General features: G+C 36.4%; 1 protein-coding gene and 1 pseudogene across 1 annotated transcript; both read right to left on the bottom strand.

Moving 5' to 3' along the window:
• Window positions 1–1,351: 1,351 nt before the first annotated feature.
• LOC107472294 (uncharacterized) lies at window positions 1,352–7,032 on the bottom strand (annotated as a pseudogene).
• Window positions 7,033–14,016: 6,984 nt separating this feature from the next.
• On the bottom strand, window positions 14,017–16,550 carry LOC107472290 (uncharacterized). Its single transcript, XM_016091828.1, has 5 exons — window positions 16,536–16,550; window positions 15,760–15,994; window positions 15,258–15,706; window positions 14,517–14,810; window positions 14,017–14,250 (listed from the first exon to the last, which is right to left on the bottom strand). The coding sequence occupies exons 1-5, from the start codon at window positions 16,548–16,550 to the stop codon at window positions 14,017–14,019; spliced, it is 1,227 nt and encodes a 408-aa protein (XP_015947314.1).
• Between the last annotated feature and the right edge of the window lie 3,065 nt (window positions 16,551–19,615).

Below are 19,615 nucleotides of genomic sequence, written 5' to 3' on the forward strand. Positions count from 1 at the left end.
ACGCTCTAAATTAAAAATAGGAAAAATAATATTACATATCTAAGGTTTTTTATAAATTAAGTCTAACTAAATTAAATAATAAGACTTAAAATAATATTAATTATAACTGATTTTTGTTATTTAAACTAACTTAATTAGACTTAGTTAACAAAAAAATTTGGATGTATAACATTATTCTTAAATTAATATTTCTAAATAAAAAATTAAGACGACTAACTTTTGTAAGTATAATACTTACACTTAATTAGCCCTACGATCACTCACTCATATAAATGACGCTATCATATTTTTCATCTCTTAAATTTACTAACACTCATAATAATGAGAGAATTTTTTGAAACAAACACTAAATATTTTGGTTCATGCAGAGATAGATAACAACATACATATGAAGCTTTTATATAGGCAAACCTTTATAATAAAATAATAATTTTTATAACAACTAAGTACTAGTTGTCATAATTCAAGAAACATGTAGAAACTTTGACTAGTCAATTCCTTGTTCAATTTAGTTTCAAATTCTTAATCATCAATCTTGAAGCTTCCAATTCATGATTTTTCATTCTTCTAATATGGAGATGATGAGTGCAACTTGTATTCAATTCCAATTCAATTTGATTTTGAACTTCTTCAATGTTCTAGTATATTGTAGTTGTACTACTTTCTTGAATATTCTTGATTTAATTTTCTAACATAGTTCTATCCAATAAGTTATTTAAAATTATAATATTTTTATTCTTTTTATCTTGTATCATTTGGAGATTATCCAACATTGACATAAGACTTTAAAAAAATTGGATCATCTCAATCTTTTTTACCTGAGGATATAAAATATGAGATCTCACTATATATTCCGTAAATAAAAACAAAAGAAAATATGAGAAAAATATTGAAATATTAGAAAAAAAAAATTATATTTTATATTTTTTCCTTAAAATAATTAACTAAACTTTTCTCCTATAATTTTCCTCTTTCTCGTTTATTCTGTCTTCAACCAATTAATAGGTTAGATAAGGTTGTAGTATTTGGTACTTTACTTACTATAAGTATCACATCTTGCCCATTCATTTCAACTCCATATCAACGTCACCGGATCTTAAAAGAACTTTGATTTGACAAGAATGATACGCTCACATTGCACCATGCTACTAATTCTCTTAAATTCCGAGAGACTGAAGGGAATTATAGGCAACCCAAATTCAAAAAAATGCGTTGATGTATTCTAACGGCATCTGATACATCAGATGAACATCATCAAAAATTTTCTCGGAGATGCGCATACAGTGAAACAAATGGGACAGAAAAATGGATTATACCTTCTTGCTTTAAAACTTTGATAAGTACACAGAGTAAAAGATTCATATACTCGTATTTTCCCTCATGTAAAATTATAATTTTGCTCATAGTCAATTTATCTAAAGCCGCTATCGATGTTTATTTTGCATTTGCAAATGAACAAAGAGCATATGCCCATATATGATAATGGAAAGACTGAAAATATAAAGGGCAAAACAAAAGGATAAACAAAGAGAAGATACAAGTACTTTGCCACTTGCTAGCCTATTTACCGCACAGGTTGCTGATTGTAGTGAGTCGCCTTATCTTTTCTCTTTGCCACGGCAAGCCTTGCACTCCTAGCAGCAGCATCCATCTCCTTGATTTTTTCTTCTTCACAGATGCAACTTTCTTATGCCGCTCTTTCACGTCAGTTACAGGTGCATCCTCTGCCTTCCCTGTTCCAGCAGTTTTCGTAGTTGTCTTTCCATCAGCCACAGAATCAGGCAGGTTTTGCGATTCTTTCTGCTCCTTTGAAGATTTGTCCTTCTTCTTCTTCTTTGCATTTTTGCTTTCACTGGTGGCATTCTCCTTCTTTTCTAACTCACCATTGCGATCCTCAACCTTCTTCTCAGCACTTGAATTTTCCAGGACAGGTAAAAGATTCCAAGTAAGAAATTTCTATATAATCAGTCATCTTAGCAGGGCTTGCAAATGTATTGGCGAATGTTTGCATGAGCAAGTTCAAGCCTCAACTTAATACTTTAGATATTTAAATAGCATTCTTGTAGCCAACATGGTTAAATCAATAACAAATTCCGAAAAGATAGATACCTCCTTGAAAGAACTAAGATAATTATAATATCTTTTTTCCTTCTTTTTTCTTTTTTTTTCACAAGATCAAAAACATCATATTACCATGGGAGTCAGCCTGGCTTCCGGGTTCTTTTTGCAATCCTAGCTCTGCTAAAACAGCTTCAAGCTCCTTTTTCTTCAATTCCTTCTTTGAAAGTTGCTCTTCAGTTTCCTAGGTAGACAACGAAGGTTCATGAGGCTTCTTAACAACAGTTTCAGGTTCTAAGGGAATATCCGGCCATTTCTAACTGTCTCCCCAATCATTCTATGTAGTACATCAACAACAAGTACAAACAAGAATGGAGATAAGGGATCACCTTGTCTCATACCTCTTTCCATCTTGAACGGCTTAGTTGGTGAGCCATTTATCAAGACCAACATAGAAGTTGTGCCTACGCACTTCATAACCCACTCTCTCCACCTTCGCCTCAAACCCATTTTCTGCATAACAATGTCCACAAAGTTCTATTTGACCCTGTTGTAAGCCTTTTAAAAGTCCAGTTTGATTATTGCTACTTCCTTTTTTTTTTCATTTTTAGCCAATATATAATTTTACTTGCAATAAGAACCCCATAATGTATTTTTCAACCTTTGACAAATACACTCTGCATCTCTCCAACTAGGTCTAACATAACTAATCTCATTCTCCTGACTAATACCTTAGAGATCACCTTATACATAACCAACTATGCTAATTGGTCGAAGATTCTTAATCGTATCTTTTTCATTTAATGCGTAAATGGTAGTGCTACGCTAAGGACATATATAGTGAAAAGAGATGACAAAAAGGAAAAAGGGATAAAGCAAAGCATGCATGTTATTTTCCACTAAGTAGACATCAGAAAATGTAAACAACGTAAATGTCGTGCTACATCTCAGATGCACTAAACATGAAAAAAACATAAGTATAAGGAAATAAAATAATTTTAGTTAAACTATGCTGAAGGACACGTTTACTATCGCCTATATACTTTTCTCAACGAAATAACATGGCCGAATGTATATGAGAGGTTTCTATTACAACAACAACAACAACAAAGCCTTGTCCCACTAAGTGGGGTCAGCTACATGAATCAAACGACGCCATTGTGCTCTGTCATGTATCATGTCTACAGAGAGACCGTTTACATGTAGATCTCGTTTGACCACCTCATAGATGGTCTTCTTAGGTCTTCCTCTGCCTTTCGCCTTTTATCCATCTTCCATCTCATCCACCCTCCTGACTGGATGTTCTATTGGTCTTCTTCTCACATGTCCAAACCACCTGAGATGCGATTTAACCATCTTTTCCACAATGGGTGCTACTCCAACTCTCTCCCTTATATCTTCATTCCTTATTTTATCCAATCGCGTATGACCACTCATCCATCTCAATATCTTCATCTCTGCCACACTCAGCTTATGTTCGTGCTCCTCTTTAGCCGCCCAACACTCCGTACCATACAGCATAGCCGGTCTTATGGCGGTGTGATAGAATTTACCTTTAAGTTTTAAAGGCACTTTTTTGTCGCATATAAAACCAGATGCACTCCGCCATTTTGACCAACCTGCTTGGATCCTATGATTTACATCCTGTTCAATCTCTCCATTATCCTGTATGATACATCCAAGATACTTAAAACTTTTAACTTTTCTTAGGATGTTTTCTCCAATCTTCACCTCTATATTGGGGTTTTCCCTTCTCAGACTGAACTTACATTCCATATATTCCGTCTTGCTACGGCTTATGCGTAGACCATACACTTCTAAAGCTTCTCTCCATAACTCCTACTTCTTATTTAGGTCTTCCCTTGACTTTCCCATAAGGACGATATCATCGGCAAACAGCATGCACCATGGCACAGGCTCTTGGATGTGCTCTGTGAGTACTTCCAAAACTAATGTGAAAAGGTATGGACTTAAGGATGATCCCTGGTGTAATCCTATACCAATAGGGAATTCCTCCGTCATACCCCCTTGAGTCTTCACACTAGTTGTGGCCCCATCATACATGTCTTTAATTGCCCGAATATATGCGATCCTTACTCTCCTCTTTTCTAAAACCTTCCATAAGACCTCTCTTGGTACCCTATCATACGCTTTTTCCAAATCAATAAACACCATATGTAGATCTCTTTTATTACTACGATACCTCTCCATCATCCTTCTTAATAGGTATATCGCTTCAGTGGTAGATCTTCCTGGCATAAATCCAAATTGGTTCTCTGTTACTTGTATCTCTTTTCTCAACCTCCGTTCTATCACCATTTCCCATAACTTTATAGTATGACTCATAAGCTTAATCCATCTATAGTTTCCGCAACTTTGTATATCTCCCTTATTCTTGTAGATAGGTACCAATGTGCTCTTTCTCCACTCATCAAGCATCTTCTTTGACCTTAAAATCTCATTAAAAATAAAAAGTTGTTTAACCAACTGATGTCTTTCTTTCTAAGGTCCTTCCAAACTTCAATCGGAATATTATTGGGTCTTACTGTCCTGCCATTTTTCATCTGCTTTAGAGTTTCTTTTATCTCGAAGTCTTAAATCTTTTGACAATAGTCGACGTTTTGATCTTCTTCCCTTGAGCATAACCGACCAAGGCTCGAAAGAGTCTTCTGTCCTTCATTAAATAAATCGTAAAAGTAGTTCTTTCACATTTCATTGATCTTCTCATTTTGAGCCAAAACCTTTCCGTCTTTATTCTTTATGCACTTAACCTGATCCAAGTTTCTTGTTCTTCTTTCATGGTCTTTTGCGATTCTATATATACATTTTTCTCCTTCCTCTCATATGCTATTGTTCTTGCTTCACTTACAGCCATTTTTGTCTCTTTCTTAGCCGTTTTATAATTTTTCCAATTATCTGCATTGCGGCACAAAAATCACTCTTATTTTTGCCTTTATCTTTTCTTGTACACTCGCATTCCACCACTAGGACTCATTGTCTCTTAAAGTTCTATCCTTCTAGATTCCAAAACTTTCGTTTGCTGTTCTTCTAATAATTTCTGCTATCTCCCTCCACATCTTCTCCGCGCTTTCATCCCTTTTCTACTTTGCCTCTTCTGTTATCTGTCTTAGAAAGTTTCTTTGTTCCTTATTTTTGCTAAACTCGAAAATCCATGACAAGCATCTTATGTTGTGTTGTCAAACTCTCCCGTAATAATTTTACAATTAATGCAAAATTTCTGGTTGACTAACAAGAAAGAGTCGATTTGAGAGCTTGTCATGCCACTCTTATAGGTTATAAGATGTTCGTCTCTCTTTTTAAAACATGTATTTGCGATGAGAAGATCAAAAGTTGAGGAAAAGTCCAAAATAGTTTTACCCTCGGCATTGATCACCCCGAAACCATGGCCTCCGTGAATACTCCCATATCCAGTCACTTCTCTCCCAACATGGCCATTTAAATCTCCTCCTAAGAAGATCTTATCTCCCAAAGGTATGCCTTGAACCAAACTCTCTAGATCCTCCCAAAACTTTATCTTGTGTTGTTCGTCCGAACCCACTTGCAGTGTATAGGTGCTAATTACATGAAAAGTACCTCCTTCCACCACAAATTTGATAGAGATGATCCGATCATCCACCCTATTGACATCCACTGCATCCTTCTCCCACTGCTTATCTACGATAATACCTACCCCATTCCTATTCTTCAACTTTCTTGTATGTCAAAGTTTGAAACCAGAAGTATCCAACTCCCTAGCCTTTGCACCAACCTATTTCGTTTCTTGTAGGCACATAATGTTAATCTTCCCCCTTGTCATGGTATCCACCACCTCCATGGACTTTCCTGTTAGAGTGCCTATGTTCCATGTCCCAAATCTCAACCTTCTGTCGCTTTGACCTTTACCTTTTACTTTGTGAACTAGATTATTTACCCTCGTCCGTTCACAGAAACGCGGGAACCCTTGCTCATTTAACACTACATCCGGGCACCGATGCAGCGGCTCTTGCTTTGACACCGTACTCGAGCCATACGGCGCGTTGCTTCCGGGCAACGACCTAGTTTTAGCGCAATAATATCTTTGATTCATGTCATGGGGGTTCGGCTATATTTTTATGTTGGTTGCCGAAAACCTAACACAACCCTCCTCCTTTATCCGGGCTTGGGATCGGCTATGTACCGCAAGTGTAACATAGGCGGAGTTAAATAAAAAACAATAATAAAAAAAATTACACACTCTCTGCATCAAGGCAACGATCATCACCATCCATAGTTAAAAAATAAACGATTCAAGCCATTGCATATCAAGTTTCAGCAGTACTGATCCAACACACATAAACAGAATAATCCAATTAAAAAAAGAAATAATGCTCAAAGTTTTATGTTCACCTCAGCATGGGCCTCGGATTCAGCTGCAGCAGCAACAGGAGCGCCCCAAACGGATTGAGGTGGAGCGGTGATGGCGTAGTAGTCGTCATCATCCTCGTCGTCAACGTCAGCCCATGACTTCGACGTGAGTGGCGCCGGGGCCCAGAAAACCTCTTTTTTCTCCTGCTGTTGTGCAGTGGAGGAAGCGGCGGTGAAAGAGGACGAGGAGGCTCTCTCCTTGGATGAAGCCTGTTCCTTCTCAGAGTCTCGGGCTTTTTGTTCTTCTTCTTGAGGCTTCCGAGTGCTGCAAACACGTTGGAGCTGTTTATGACCGGCGCCTCCTCCCTCCTGCTCCCTCCTCCCACCATTTCCAATCTCAAACTCAGCAGCGATGGCCCCGAAACGACCGCGTTTCAACAGCTCCGGTGAAGGGACAAGATCGAAAATAAAAGAAAAAGAGAGAAACTCTAGGGTTTGCTTTTGTTTGTTCTTTGTCCGGGAGAACGGTGATCTGAGAAGTGAGGAATGTAATGTGGATGATGGAGTTATAAAAGGGTACGTTAATTTGAGTATAGAGATTGAAGGGTGAGGCCATGAGGGGCGGGACATCAGAAACGATAATGATGTGTCTTTCTCTCTCTCTACAATTTACATTACAACAGTGTCATTCTTTTGTTAATTGGGAAGCGATTCCATGCTCCTTAAGCTTTGAAATGCTAAAACTCTTTTTAAGAAATTAAAAAAAATGTTAGCATTTATGATTATTTTGTATTTTTTTATTTAAAATTTATTTAGGCTAGCATTAAATTTTATATTGGATCCGTTTGAATTTATAGTCAAGTTGAGCTTATTATATTTTTTAATTTTTTTTTGTGATTATTATACTTTTTTATTAATATTACTCATATTAAATTATTATAACATTTAAAAAAATTATTATAATATTATAATTGAAAAAAAAATAAAAAATTTAAAAATCAAAACATATTTTTAGTATTAATTTTAAAAGACTAAAAAAATATCCTTTAAAATTAAAATGATTTAATTTTAATTTATAATTTATTTAATTAAAAAGACAAAATATTCTTTTAGTATTAATATTATTTAAATCTATTAAAAAAAAGAACAAAATAATATTTATTTTGTGTAAGCATATTAAAAGGGAAAAAAATTCTATGCCATTAATTACTTAAAAATATTTATGAATTTAACTTTAATTTTAAAAATTTAAATTTATATATGTATACTATATAACATAAAATAAATACTTTGTATAAAAGTAAAATAAATACTTTGTATAAGAGAATAAATTTAATTATTGTTCTTCTTTCTAATTTTAAAAATTAATTATCTTAAACATTTTGTATTTTAATTTTAATTATTTATATTTAGTTCATTCCATTACACTCAAAAAATATTCTTAAACTTATTATTGAAATTAAAAAAATTAATATAATTTAAATAATTTATATGCACAATTTAATTAAATAGACTTAACTCTCTAATATTTTTTAAAGAGGACAAGATACAAGATTGAGACAAAAATATCTTTTTAAAAAGAAATCTAGGAATTATTATTAACTTTATTGAAAAAATAAAAAATTTTAAATTTCACAAAAAATTTTTTTAGAGTTTGGGATTCGACCTAAACTAATTATCCTAGATATTAAAAATAAAAATATAAATTTATATAATTTTTACCTAACCTTGATCAAACTTTAACCATCATTCACATTTTTTTATTCTTATTTTTTTCTTTGCAAATTTTTTTTCCTTTTTTTAATAAAAATATAATTCTAATTCGATATTCAAATCAATGCAAACTGATATGATCGGTCCAGGTTTAATTATAAAAACATATTTACACCCTAACTTCATGAGTTAAATATCAGAAGCAACAACTCTAGTTACAAATCTGACGATAATTTAACACTATTCTGCTCTTTGATTTGTGACTACTTATCTAAAATTATTTTTAAATAGGAAAAGTATATGGAACCAAAAGTTATCGGCCAAAAACTAAACAAAATTAAATTAATTTATAGGAAAAGTATATGGAATCAAAAGGTTACCAGCCAAATACCTTTGGGTGAATCCAAAATTTTTATGAGTTAATATATATGGATGTTTCTTCTGCTAAGTATCAGAATGTTTCTTATTCATACTAAATGGATGTTTTTTTATATATTTTTCGAGTTTTTTTGTATTGTAAATGTGAATGTCTCTGTTTCTTTAAGAATTTCATATCTTTTTTAAAATTTTATAAATATTTAATTATTTTTTGCTAAAATGTAATTGGATGTTTCTTTTGTTAAGTATTAGTGATACGGCCGTTACAAATCCAATATCATAATTCGGCATTATATATAATAACTCGGCATTATACACCATAACTCGGCACTTTACGTTATAACTCGGCGTTATACGTTACAATCAGACATTATCACTTGTTAAAACCTATTAATTGCTCTTCAAATCAGATGATCAATAGAAACGTAACCGACCTATTTTATCTCACCTATAAAGGTATGATATTTTATCTTCAAAGGATACATTGAATTCTCAATACTGACTTAATCTTCGGAGTGCCTTTGCAGGTACACTCCCCCCTTGTTCCTTGCTCACGTTCTGCGCAATTGGACATCTCCTTGGAGAAAAGCTCGGACTTCCACAAAAGCTCAAAGGTCGGGACCGAAGATAACAACTCGGCGTCGACTCCCAGGGACCGAGCTCTCCCTTCAGGTATCCATACAAGAACAATTAGGATGTTTTTTTTTCATATTAAATGAATGTTTTTTTTTATAATTCATGGCCTGTCCACCTTGTCCAGTATAGATTATGACATCTCCTTCGTCCATATCATTCTCGTAGCCACCGGAGAATCGAAGACAATAACCCAAGTCAGCCAATACATTGGGGTTAAAGAAAATTCAAAGAAGGCCGAAGCCTGAAAGCATGTGGATGAGAAAACCAAATAAAGTCAAGGTTTGACTCTAGAGAGAGAGAGTGCACTTGTTATCTTTATTTTTTAATTCATCTATGGTATATCTATTTGTCGATCTATATCTATTTTTCCGATCATTATCTGTCATCTCTCTATTTTTCAATTCATCTCTGATATATCTGTTTTGCCGATCTATATCTGTTTTGCCGATTTATATATGTTTTTCCGATCTATATCTGCTTTTTCGATCAATATCTGTCATCTTTATTTTTCAATTCATTTATGGTATATCTATTTGCCGATCTATATTTGCTTTTCCGATCTATATCTGCTTTTCCGATCTATATCTATTTTGCCAATTTATATATGTTTTGTCGATCTTTATCTGTTTTCCGATCTATATCTATTTTCTGATCTATATCTGTCATCTCTATTTTCTAATTTATATCAGTCATCTCTATTTTTCAATTTATATATCAGTCATCTCTATTTGCCGATCTATATCTATTGTCTGATTTATATCAATCATCTTTATTTGCCAATTTATATCAAAAATCTCTATTTGTTGATCTATAACAATCATCTCTATTATCCGATTTATATCAGTCATCTCTATTTTTCGATTTATATCAATCATCTCTATATTCCAATTTATATCTGTTATCCCTATTTGCCAACTTATATTTGTTATATCTATTGTCCGATTTATATCAATCATCTCTAATTCCCTATTTATAAAAAAAATCTCTATTTATTGATCTTGCCTGGGAAATAGATCGGCTTCAACTCCTCGAGACCAGCCGAGCTATGTGCTGCAAAGTTGAACGTCCGTCTCTTGGAATCCGAATTCTTTATGTTCGTCGTGGATGTGAGAACACGAGCAATACGAAAAGAGGGGAGTGTACCTGCAAAGGCACTCCGAAGCTTAAGTCAGTGTGTATTCTCGTTTATTCAGGAAAACTTAGGTCTTTAGAAATAGTCTACTTCCCTTTTATACATGACGAGTTCTTTGTCCGTTATATTCTCGGCATTACCGTTTAACTGAGTGATATCGTAACCGACCTTATTTTGTCATTGGAACGTCGGTTATGATGGAGATGTTATTGTCACCGAGTTATTGCTCATAATTCCGAATAGTAACGGAAGATAACGAGGTACATCATATGTTGCTAATGGTTATGGGGCCGAGTTATAACGTATAATAATGACGACCATTATGAGATAATGATGATCATATCACAGCCCCCAAGCTTAGCCTGAGGAGGATTTTAATGAAGCAGGTTGAGCTTTTTTGGATGAGTTATAACTCGGCTTGCGTGGGTTAGTGGATGGGCCCCCAGATCAACTGACTTCATTAAAAGATGATTTTGTGTTTTAAATTTTTGGTACTTGGGGAGTCGTGTCCGTTATTTTCTGATGAAAGAGAAAGAGTAATGGTTTCATTTAAGTTTGTTGATTCCCAATGTTGGGTTCACTGTTTGATGTGGCTTTGGGAGTGGGGGTTATCATTTGGAACGTCTTGTTCCTTTAATTGCTTTTATCCTTTCAGATTTTTGTTTGGGTGTTGTTGGCTTTTGGTTATATGCTTGCTTCTTTGAAGAATGAGTAAGAGAGGTATGATTCTCCTTTTTCATTTCTGATCCGTTTCTGCGTTTTCTTCTCTGTTTCTTCTTTTTTCTGTTAATCTCATACTGCTTTTTGAGCTAATGGGTTTTGAGAAAGAGAAAAAGGATAAGGTGGATTGGTCTTATGATTGGGTAGGGGAAGATGTTAAATCACGGGTGTCACTTTTCTCTGATGAGGCGGCGGTGAGGGAGGTGGATGTGAAGAAATTAGTGAGGGTGGGTTCCGGAGTGAAGGTAGAGTTGTTACCGTGTAGTGTGGATGATAGAGTTTATCACCGAGAGTGGGGGTTTGGGTTCTTCTACATGCATAGTTGTTTGCTTGAAGAATTGCGGGTTAGGCTTCCGTTTACGGAGTTTGAGTGTCAGGTTCTTAAATAGCTCAACTGCGCTCCATCACAGCTTCATCCCAATGGGTGGGCTTTTCTGCGATCCTTTGAGGTTTTGATGGAATTCCTAGAGGAGGTGCCATCTGTGGATCTATTTTTTTCTTTATTTCAAGCTAAAGGGGTGTGGAAGGGGGATTGGGTGAACTTCAATAGTACCCCGGGATTTGGGATTTTCAAACTTTACAAGTCTTCTTTTAAAGACTTCAAAGAGATGTATTTTAAAGTCAGGAGTTCAGAGGAGGACTTTCCGTTTTTTATTGATGAAAATCTTGCTGAGAAGTTTCCTCTGTTTTGGTGCTCGGAGCCGCAAAATATACTCGGCCCGGAGGTGATATCGCCGAGGAACGAATGTCTGATAGAGTTTTTGGTGGAGAATGTTGATCGGAAAAATTTGATATCGATGTATGAGTTGCTGAAGTGGGAGGAGGATAAAGGTGCTGTTGTAGAGTATTTTGGTGAGTTTTTAGGGCTTATGTCGATGTTTGTCTTTTTTTCTGAAAAGTCTAACATAAATTATTTTTTGTAGGTGGGAAGAATCCTGGTGTCTCTGCTGCGTCTTTGAGGACGCGGTTCAAGAATAAGAATTTGGAGAAGGAGGTATCGTCATCTAATGCTGAGAAGGTTGTTGGGACTGGCGAGGTTACGCAGCTTCATCAAGGTCGGAGGAAGGTGATTGTGAAGAAGAGAAAGAAGTCCGACCTTGTGGATTTATCGGATGATTCTGATGAAAAAGAGTTAGGTGTTCCTTTGGAAGAGATACAGGCTTTTATGGGAAATAAAAAAAAGGCTGCACGAAATTTCTGAACAAAGTGAGGCATTTTCGGTGTGGGGAAAGGAGTATCCTTATATGGCTGTTGTGGACGAGTATTGCCAATCATCGGCGGATGTTACTCTTGCAAAGGAGGTTGGGGATATGGCTATTGGGCAATATATGCAGGTAATAACCTACTGATTTTCTTTTATTTTTCCTTTGGGAGTCTTATGGGTTTTGGTTTATTTTGTTCTCTAGGTTGTTGGGCTGCGCCTTGCAAGTCTTGGGCGTAGCCAAGAGTTGAAGAATAAGAGGGTTGCTGTAGAAAAAGGAGAGGTTTCTGTTTTGAAGGAGGAGTTGGTTAAGAGTAAAGGTATTGCTGCTGAGCTTCAGGTGCGGTTGACTGAGACCGAGAAGTTGTTGAAGGACACTAAGGAAAGTTATTCTAAGGATGTGGAAGATTTGAAGAAGAAGGAAAGTGACTTGGTGAACCTACAATCTCGTCTAGCTGAGGTTACTGCTCAATTTAAGGATATGCAGAAAAAGAAGGCTGATGAGATATTGGATTCGTTTATTGAAGGTTTTGAAAGGGCAAGGTTGCAGATTAAGTTTTTGGTTCCAGATGCCGATCTTTCTGGGATGGATCCTGGAAAGATTGTTCGAGATGGTCAGCTAATCGAAGATGATGGGGATGCAGAAGATGAAGCCGATAATGTTTAATGTGTTTTGTTAGAAACTTATTTGAATTTATTTTGCATATGTAATAGTTAATTTTGTGTGTTTTGAACTTTGTTGAATTGACTTGTTTGAATTTTGAAAGTGATGCTTTTTGTAAAAGCTGTTTGTTATTCGTCGGAAAGTTTTCCGAGTACAAGCCTGTCCCTGTTTTTTAACTATAAAATTTCTTTAAGGAAGACACATTCCATGTGTTAGGCAAGAGTTTACCATCTAGTGATTCTAGCTTGTATGCTCCTTGGCCGAGTGCTTCGGATACTCAGTATGGGCCGTCCCAATTGGTGGTTTTCCATGTGTTGGTGGTTTCCGAGCAGTGTCGGTTTTGCGGAGGACTAAGTCTCCTTTAACGAATGATCTGTTTCTGACCGACTTGTTGTATTGTCGAGCTATGACTTGCTGCGCTGCGCGTTGCTTCAAGGCGGCGATGTCTCTAACTTCTTCGATGATGTCGAGCTCGGATCTCCAAGCTTCTTCTTGGTTGTCGATATAAGTTCGGATGGAGTTCTGGGAGATTTTCAGGGGAATCATGGCTTCCGATCCATATACCAGCCTGAATGGCGTTTCCTTTGTTGATGTTTGCGGGGTGGTGTTGTATCCCCAGAGTACCTCGGGTATTAATTCGGCCCACAGTCCTTTGGCGTCATCTAGCTTTTTCTTTAGTGCATGCAAGATGACCTTGTTTGCGGCCTCAGCTAGTCCGTTTGCTTGAGGATGTTTAACAGAGGTAAAGTGTTGCTTTATTTTGAGATTCTGCAAAAAAGATTGGAATTTCTGATCGGCGAACTGGCGACCGTTGTCAGTTGTGATATGTTGAGGTATGCCGAAACGGCAAATAATATTTTTCCAGACGAACGAAATCATTTGTTGTGATGTTATTTTTGCTAAAGGTTGGGCTTCAACCCACTTGGAGAAATAGTCAATTCCGACAATAAAAAATTTTACCTGCCCCGGTGCCGTAGGGAAGGGTCCGAGTATATCCAAACCCCATTGGTTAAATGGCCAGCTGATATCTGAATGATGCATTTGCTCGGCAGGTATGTGTATCAGTGGTGCGTGTTTTTGGCAATTGTTGCATGACCTTATTTTCTGTTGGTTGTCCTGTTTCAAAGTTGGCCAGAAAAATCCGGCTCGAAGGATCTTTGATGCTAGGCTTCAAGCCCCTGTATGTGTGCCGCAGATTCCTTCATGTGCCTCTGCTAATGCTATGTCAGCTTTTGACTTGTTGAGGCATTTGAGTAGAGGGCGAGTATATCCTCGTCGATACAACGTTCCATTGAGTATTGTGAAGGAAGATGCTTGCCGTCGGAACTTTTTATCGCTCTCGACCCCTTCTGGTATATTACCTGTTTGTAAATAGTGTATAAAGTCGTTCCTCCAATCTGTTTCCTGTGAAACACTTAACACATTTGTCAGAGTAACAGTGGGTGACGTTATTGTGAACTGTTGCAGTGTAGATAGCTCGGACTGTGTACTGCCGAGCTTAGATAAGATATCTGCTCTTTGATTCTGTTCGCGTGGTATATGTTCTATTTCAAATTTGAAATTTTTTTTGATAATTTCTTTACTAATAGCAAGTATTTAGAAAGTAGAGGATCTTTTACCTGAAAAGGGTCATTTACCTGCTATACGACTAAGAAAGAATCACAGTATACCTTGATCGTCGAGATTTGAAGATCTAAACAGAGTCGGAGTCCGGAGAGTAGTGCTTCATACTCGGATTGGTTGTTGCTTGCTTTGAAAGCTAAGTGTATTGACTGTTCTAATATGAATCCATCCTCGGCTTCCAGACGAATTCCTGCACCATAGCCTCCGTTATTTGAAGAGCCGTCCACATATAAGATCCATTGTTTTGCATGATCTTCCTCGGATGGTATTGTAAGCTCGGCGATGAAATCCGCTAGGATTTGTGACTTGATCGGTCCTCGGAATTGGTATCTGATGTCGAACTCAGATAGTTAAACTGCCCATTTTATGAGTCGTCCCGCTATTTCTGGTTTGTGTAACACTTGTCTTAGTGGGTGATCGGTTCTGACGTGGATAACGTGGCTCTGGAAGTAAGGTCGGAGACGTCGCGCCGAGAATATCAGTGCTAGTGCGAGCTTCTCAATCCGTGGATAATTGAGTTCGGCATGCTGGAGAGTCTTACTGACAAAGTATACTGGATGTTGAACTTTGTTTCTCTCTGTAACAAGGGCTGAGCTTATCGCCCAATCAGTAACTGACAGATATAGAAATAAATCCTCCCCTTGTAGGGATTTTTGTTAAATCGGCGGTTGTGAGAGTGTTGTTTTTAATTTTGAAAAGGCCTTCTCACAACTGTCATTCCATTCGAATTTATTTCTCTTTTTTATTGTTTGGAAAAAAGGAATAGAAGTTGAAGCAAGGCAAGGGACAAATCTGGAAAGTGCAGCGAGTCGTCCTGTGAGGCGCTGAACTTCTTTGACTGTTTTAGGGCTGGCCATGTCCAGCACTGCTCGGCATTTGTCTGGATTTGCCTCTATTCCCCTGCATGTTAGCAAAAAACCCAAAAACTTACCCCCCTGAACTGCGAATGCACATTTCTCGGGGTTGAGACGCATGTTGTACTGGCAGATCTGGCCGAATATTTCTGTAAGGTCGCTGATGTGGTTATCTCCAATTTTTGTTTTGGCTACCATATCATCAACATAAACTTCGATATTCCTGCCGATTTGTTTGGCGAACACCTTATCCATAAGGCGTTGGTAAGTTGCACCTGCGTTCTTTAATCCAAATGGCATAACTTTATAACAATAGTTACCGAAATCAGTGATAAAAGCTGTTTTATTTTGATCAGATGGGTGCATCATTATTTGATTATACCCTGAATACGCATCCATAAAACTTAAAGTAGCGTAGATGCATTGAGTGAGGTACCTACATATGTGAATTTATTAGGATCATTGTTGAAATACACTTTTTGTAGGTCATCGGAGGGTTTTGGGCGATTGAGGAAATCAGCTCTTGGGTCCAGCTCGGCTAGTGTGTGCTCCTTTTGGTTCAGGCCGACGTTATTGACTTGTTGCGTTGAGCGATTTTGGAATTTCATGCTGATGTTGTAACATTGTCGTGCTTCTTTATGGTCGCCATGGATTGTAACAACCTGGTCATCCTGCAGTGGAAACTTTACACAGAGATGAACTGTAGATACAATGGCACCGAACTTATTCAAAAAAGGTCGGCCGAGAATAAGGTTATATGGGCTGAAACAATCGACTACTAAATATGAATATCATTAGTTTTTGAAAGAGGTTGCTCACCCAGTGTGGTTTGTAACCACACTGATCCGAGTATTGGAACTCGTTCTCCTGAGAAGCTGACCAAATCTCCTCCTGTGGATGGTAGCATGTTGTCGCTGAGCTTCATCTTTTGAAATGTTGAATAAAACATAACATCGGCACTGCTCCCGGGATCCAATAGTACTTTTTTTACTAACAGATCCCCTAGCTGGAGGGTGATTACCACAGGGTCGTCCAAATTTTGTATGTTGGAGTTAAAGTCGGCATGTGTGAAAGTGACTTCTAGTTGTGGATTAGTGATTGCTACATCTTGTTTCGGTCCGTCTACCGAGCATATTGTTCTGAATGATCTTTTCCTTGCCGAGTTTGAGTATCCTCCACTTGCGTATCCTCCTGAAATATAATTGATTATACCTCGTGGTCTTTCATATTGGCTTGACGATGCCTTTTCTTTTCCTCGGTGTTGTTCAGAGAGGTCGTTTGTTGTGGAACTAGGGCCGCGCCTTTAGATGTGACCACCAATATATTTGTCTAGGTGTCCTTGTCTTGCAAGTCGTTCTAAAAGATCTTTGGCGACCACACAATCATCAGTATTGTGGCCGTGTTTCTGGTGGAAAGCGCAGTACTTTGACTTGTCCACGTTCTTTGCATCTTGGTATGTGCCGGCCTTTCTTGGCGGCTTAATTAGTTTGGAGTTCAAGATCTCCTTGATTATGTCTTCCCTCTTAGTGTTAAACTGCGTATAAGAATCAAATCGAGGTGTTAGTTTAAAACTTTTCTTAGTGGTTGAGCTCTTATCTTCTTCACGGAAGTTTGACTTGTCAGACTTCCGAGCTTGTCTGAGCTCCTCGATGTCAATTTGTCCTTTTGCTTTCTCTCGAAATTCTTCTAGAGTCTTCGGTTTTGCTACTGCGATCGTCTCCTGAAACTTCCCGGGTCGGAGGCCGCTTTTAATTGCGTGCATATGGACCTCGGGGTGGAGATCTGGTATGCTGATTGCGACCTTGGTAAAGCGAGTCATATAGTCCTTTAAGCTTTCGTTTGGTCCTTGCTTGATAGTGTTCAAGTAATCGAAATCGTGCAAGTATATTGCAGATCCGGCGAAATGTTCTTCAAATAACTTCGCCAGTTGGTGAAAACGTGAAATGGAACCTGCAGGCAAAGCACACAACCAATCAAGTGAAGGACCGTCTAAATAATTCGGAAAGCATCGACATAAAACTGTATCTGATGCACCATTGACGATCATTATTGATCGGAATTTCTTTAGGAACTTCCTCGGGTCTCCGAGTCCATCATAAGGCGTGAGGGTCAATGGCAGAGTGAACCTCTTCGCCAGTTCGAAGTTCATTACTTCCTCTGTGAAGGGGCCTACAGGGTCCTCGGACTCTTCTTTCTTGTCTTCGGGCTGCTGCTCTTCGTGTCGAGCGGTTTCTGAAACATGAGTCGGTTGGGACTGATGTTCCTCGTCTTCCACCTTATAAATCGAAAAATAGAGATGACTAATATAAATCGGATAACAGAGTGACTGTTATAGATCGGCAAATAGAGATTTTTGATATAAATCGACAATTAGAGATGTAAAGCAGTAAGATAACAGTTATTGATGAATTATACATTTAGTATAATGTTTCTAGCAGTTACAGTATGACGAGGGATATTCCTCGTGTAATAATAGTAAATTGCCTGTTTAATTTTTTACATTAAACAAATAGTAACATAAAATTTAATAGTATAAAATGAATAGTGTAACAGTTATATACAATTGATATATAATTAATTTTTGATGGAATCCAATTTTAATATTTAAACTCATAATTACTGTCATTTAATTGTATAAATGAAATCATTAAGCAGTAAGAATATAATACATAAGAAATAAAAATGCAATTGACATGGTTGTTATATGTCATTATTGTATAGAACATATATTGAGTTTTGAATATAACTAATAAATCAGTAAGTATTAGTTACTCAAAATATAAATGTAAAAGTATGTTGAACAAAATATATAATCTGTTATCCCTATTTGTCAACTTATGTTATATCTATTGTCCGATTTATATCAATCATCTCTAATTGCAGATTTATATCAAAAATCTCTATTTGCCGATCTATAACAGTCACTCTGTTATCCGATTTATATTAGTCATCTCTATTTTTCGATTTATATCAATCATCTCTATTTTCCAATTTATATCTGTTATCCTTATTTGCCCATTTATATCTGTTATATCTATTTGTCGATCTATATTTGTTTTTCTAATATATATCTGTCATCTCTATTTTTCAACTTATATCTGTTATCTCTATTTTTAATTCTATATCTATCGTCGCTATTTTTCAATTTGTATCTGATCTCTCTATTTGTCGATCTATATCTGATTTTTCGATCTACATCTGTTATATCTATTTGCCGATCTATTTATGTCATCTCTACTTTTTGATTTATATTCAAGTAATCGAAATCGTGCAAGTATATTGCAGATCCGGCGAAATGTTCTTCAAATAACTTCGCCAACTGATGAAAGCGCAAAATGGAACCTGCAGGCAAAGCACACAACCAATCAAGTGAAGGACCGTCTAAATAATTCGGAAAGCATCGACATAAAACTGTATCTGATGCACCATTGACGATCATTATTGATCGGAATTTCTTTAGGAACTTCCTCGGGTCTCCGAGTCCATCATAAGGCGTGAGGGTCAATGGCAGAGTGAACCTCTTCGCCAGTTCGAAGTTCATTACTTCCTCTGTGAAGGGGCCTACAGGGTCCTCGGACTCTTCTTTCTTGTCTTCGGGCTGCTGCTCTTCGTGTCGAGCGGTTTCTGAAACATGAGTCGGTTGGGACTGATGTTCCTCGTCTTCCACCTTATAAATCGAAAAATAGAGATGACTAATATAAATCGGATAACAGAGTGACTGTTATAGATCGGCAAATAGAGATTTTTGATATAAATCGACAATTAGAGATGTAAAGCAGTAAGATAACAGTTATTGATGAATTATACATTTAGTATAATGTTTCTAGCAGTTACAGTATGACGAGGGATATTCCTCGTGTAATAATAGTAAATTGCCTGTTTAATTTTTTACATTAAACAAATAGTAACATAAAATTTAATAGTATAAAATGAATAGTGTAACAGTTATATACAATTGATATATAATTAATTTTTGATGGAATCCAATTTTAATATTTAAACTCATAATTACTGTCATTTAATTGTATAAATGAAATCATTAAGCAGTAAGAATATAATACATAAGAAATAAAAATGCAATTGACATGGTTGTTATATGTCATTATTGTATAGAACATATATTGAGTTTTGAATATAACTAATAAATCAGTAAGTATTAGTTACTCAAAATATAAATGTAAAAGTATGTTGAACAAAATATATAATCTGTTATCCCTATTTGTCAACTTATGTTATATCTATTGTCCGATTTATATCAATCATCTCTAATTGCAGATTTATATCAAAAATCT

This window comes from Arachis duranensis, unplaced genomic scaffold (assembly GCF_000817695.3).
Source record: "Arachis duranensis cultivar V14167 unplaced genomic scaffold, aradu.V14167.gnm2.J7QH unplaced_Scaffold_40512, whole genome shotgun sequence".
NCBI classification, from domain to species: Eukaryota; Viridiplantae; Streptophyta; class Magnoliopsida; order Fabales; family Fabaceae; genus Arachis; species Arachis duranensis.

Bases quoted from the DNA above. Each gene is read 5' to 3' on its own strand.
- LOC107472290 (XM_016091828.1), bottom strand. The intron at 15,707-15,759 runs GTACCTCACTCA...ATGCGTATTCAG, and splicing joins TAATAAATTCACATATGTAG to GGTATAATCAAATAATGATG. The intron at 14,811-15,257 runs GTCCCTTGCCTT...TAACTATCTGAG, and splicing joins TCGCTGCACTTTCCAGATTT to TTCGACATCAGATACCAATT.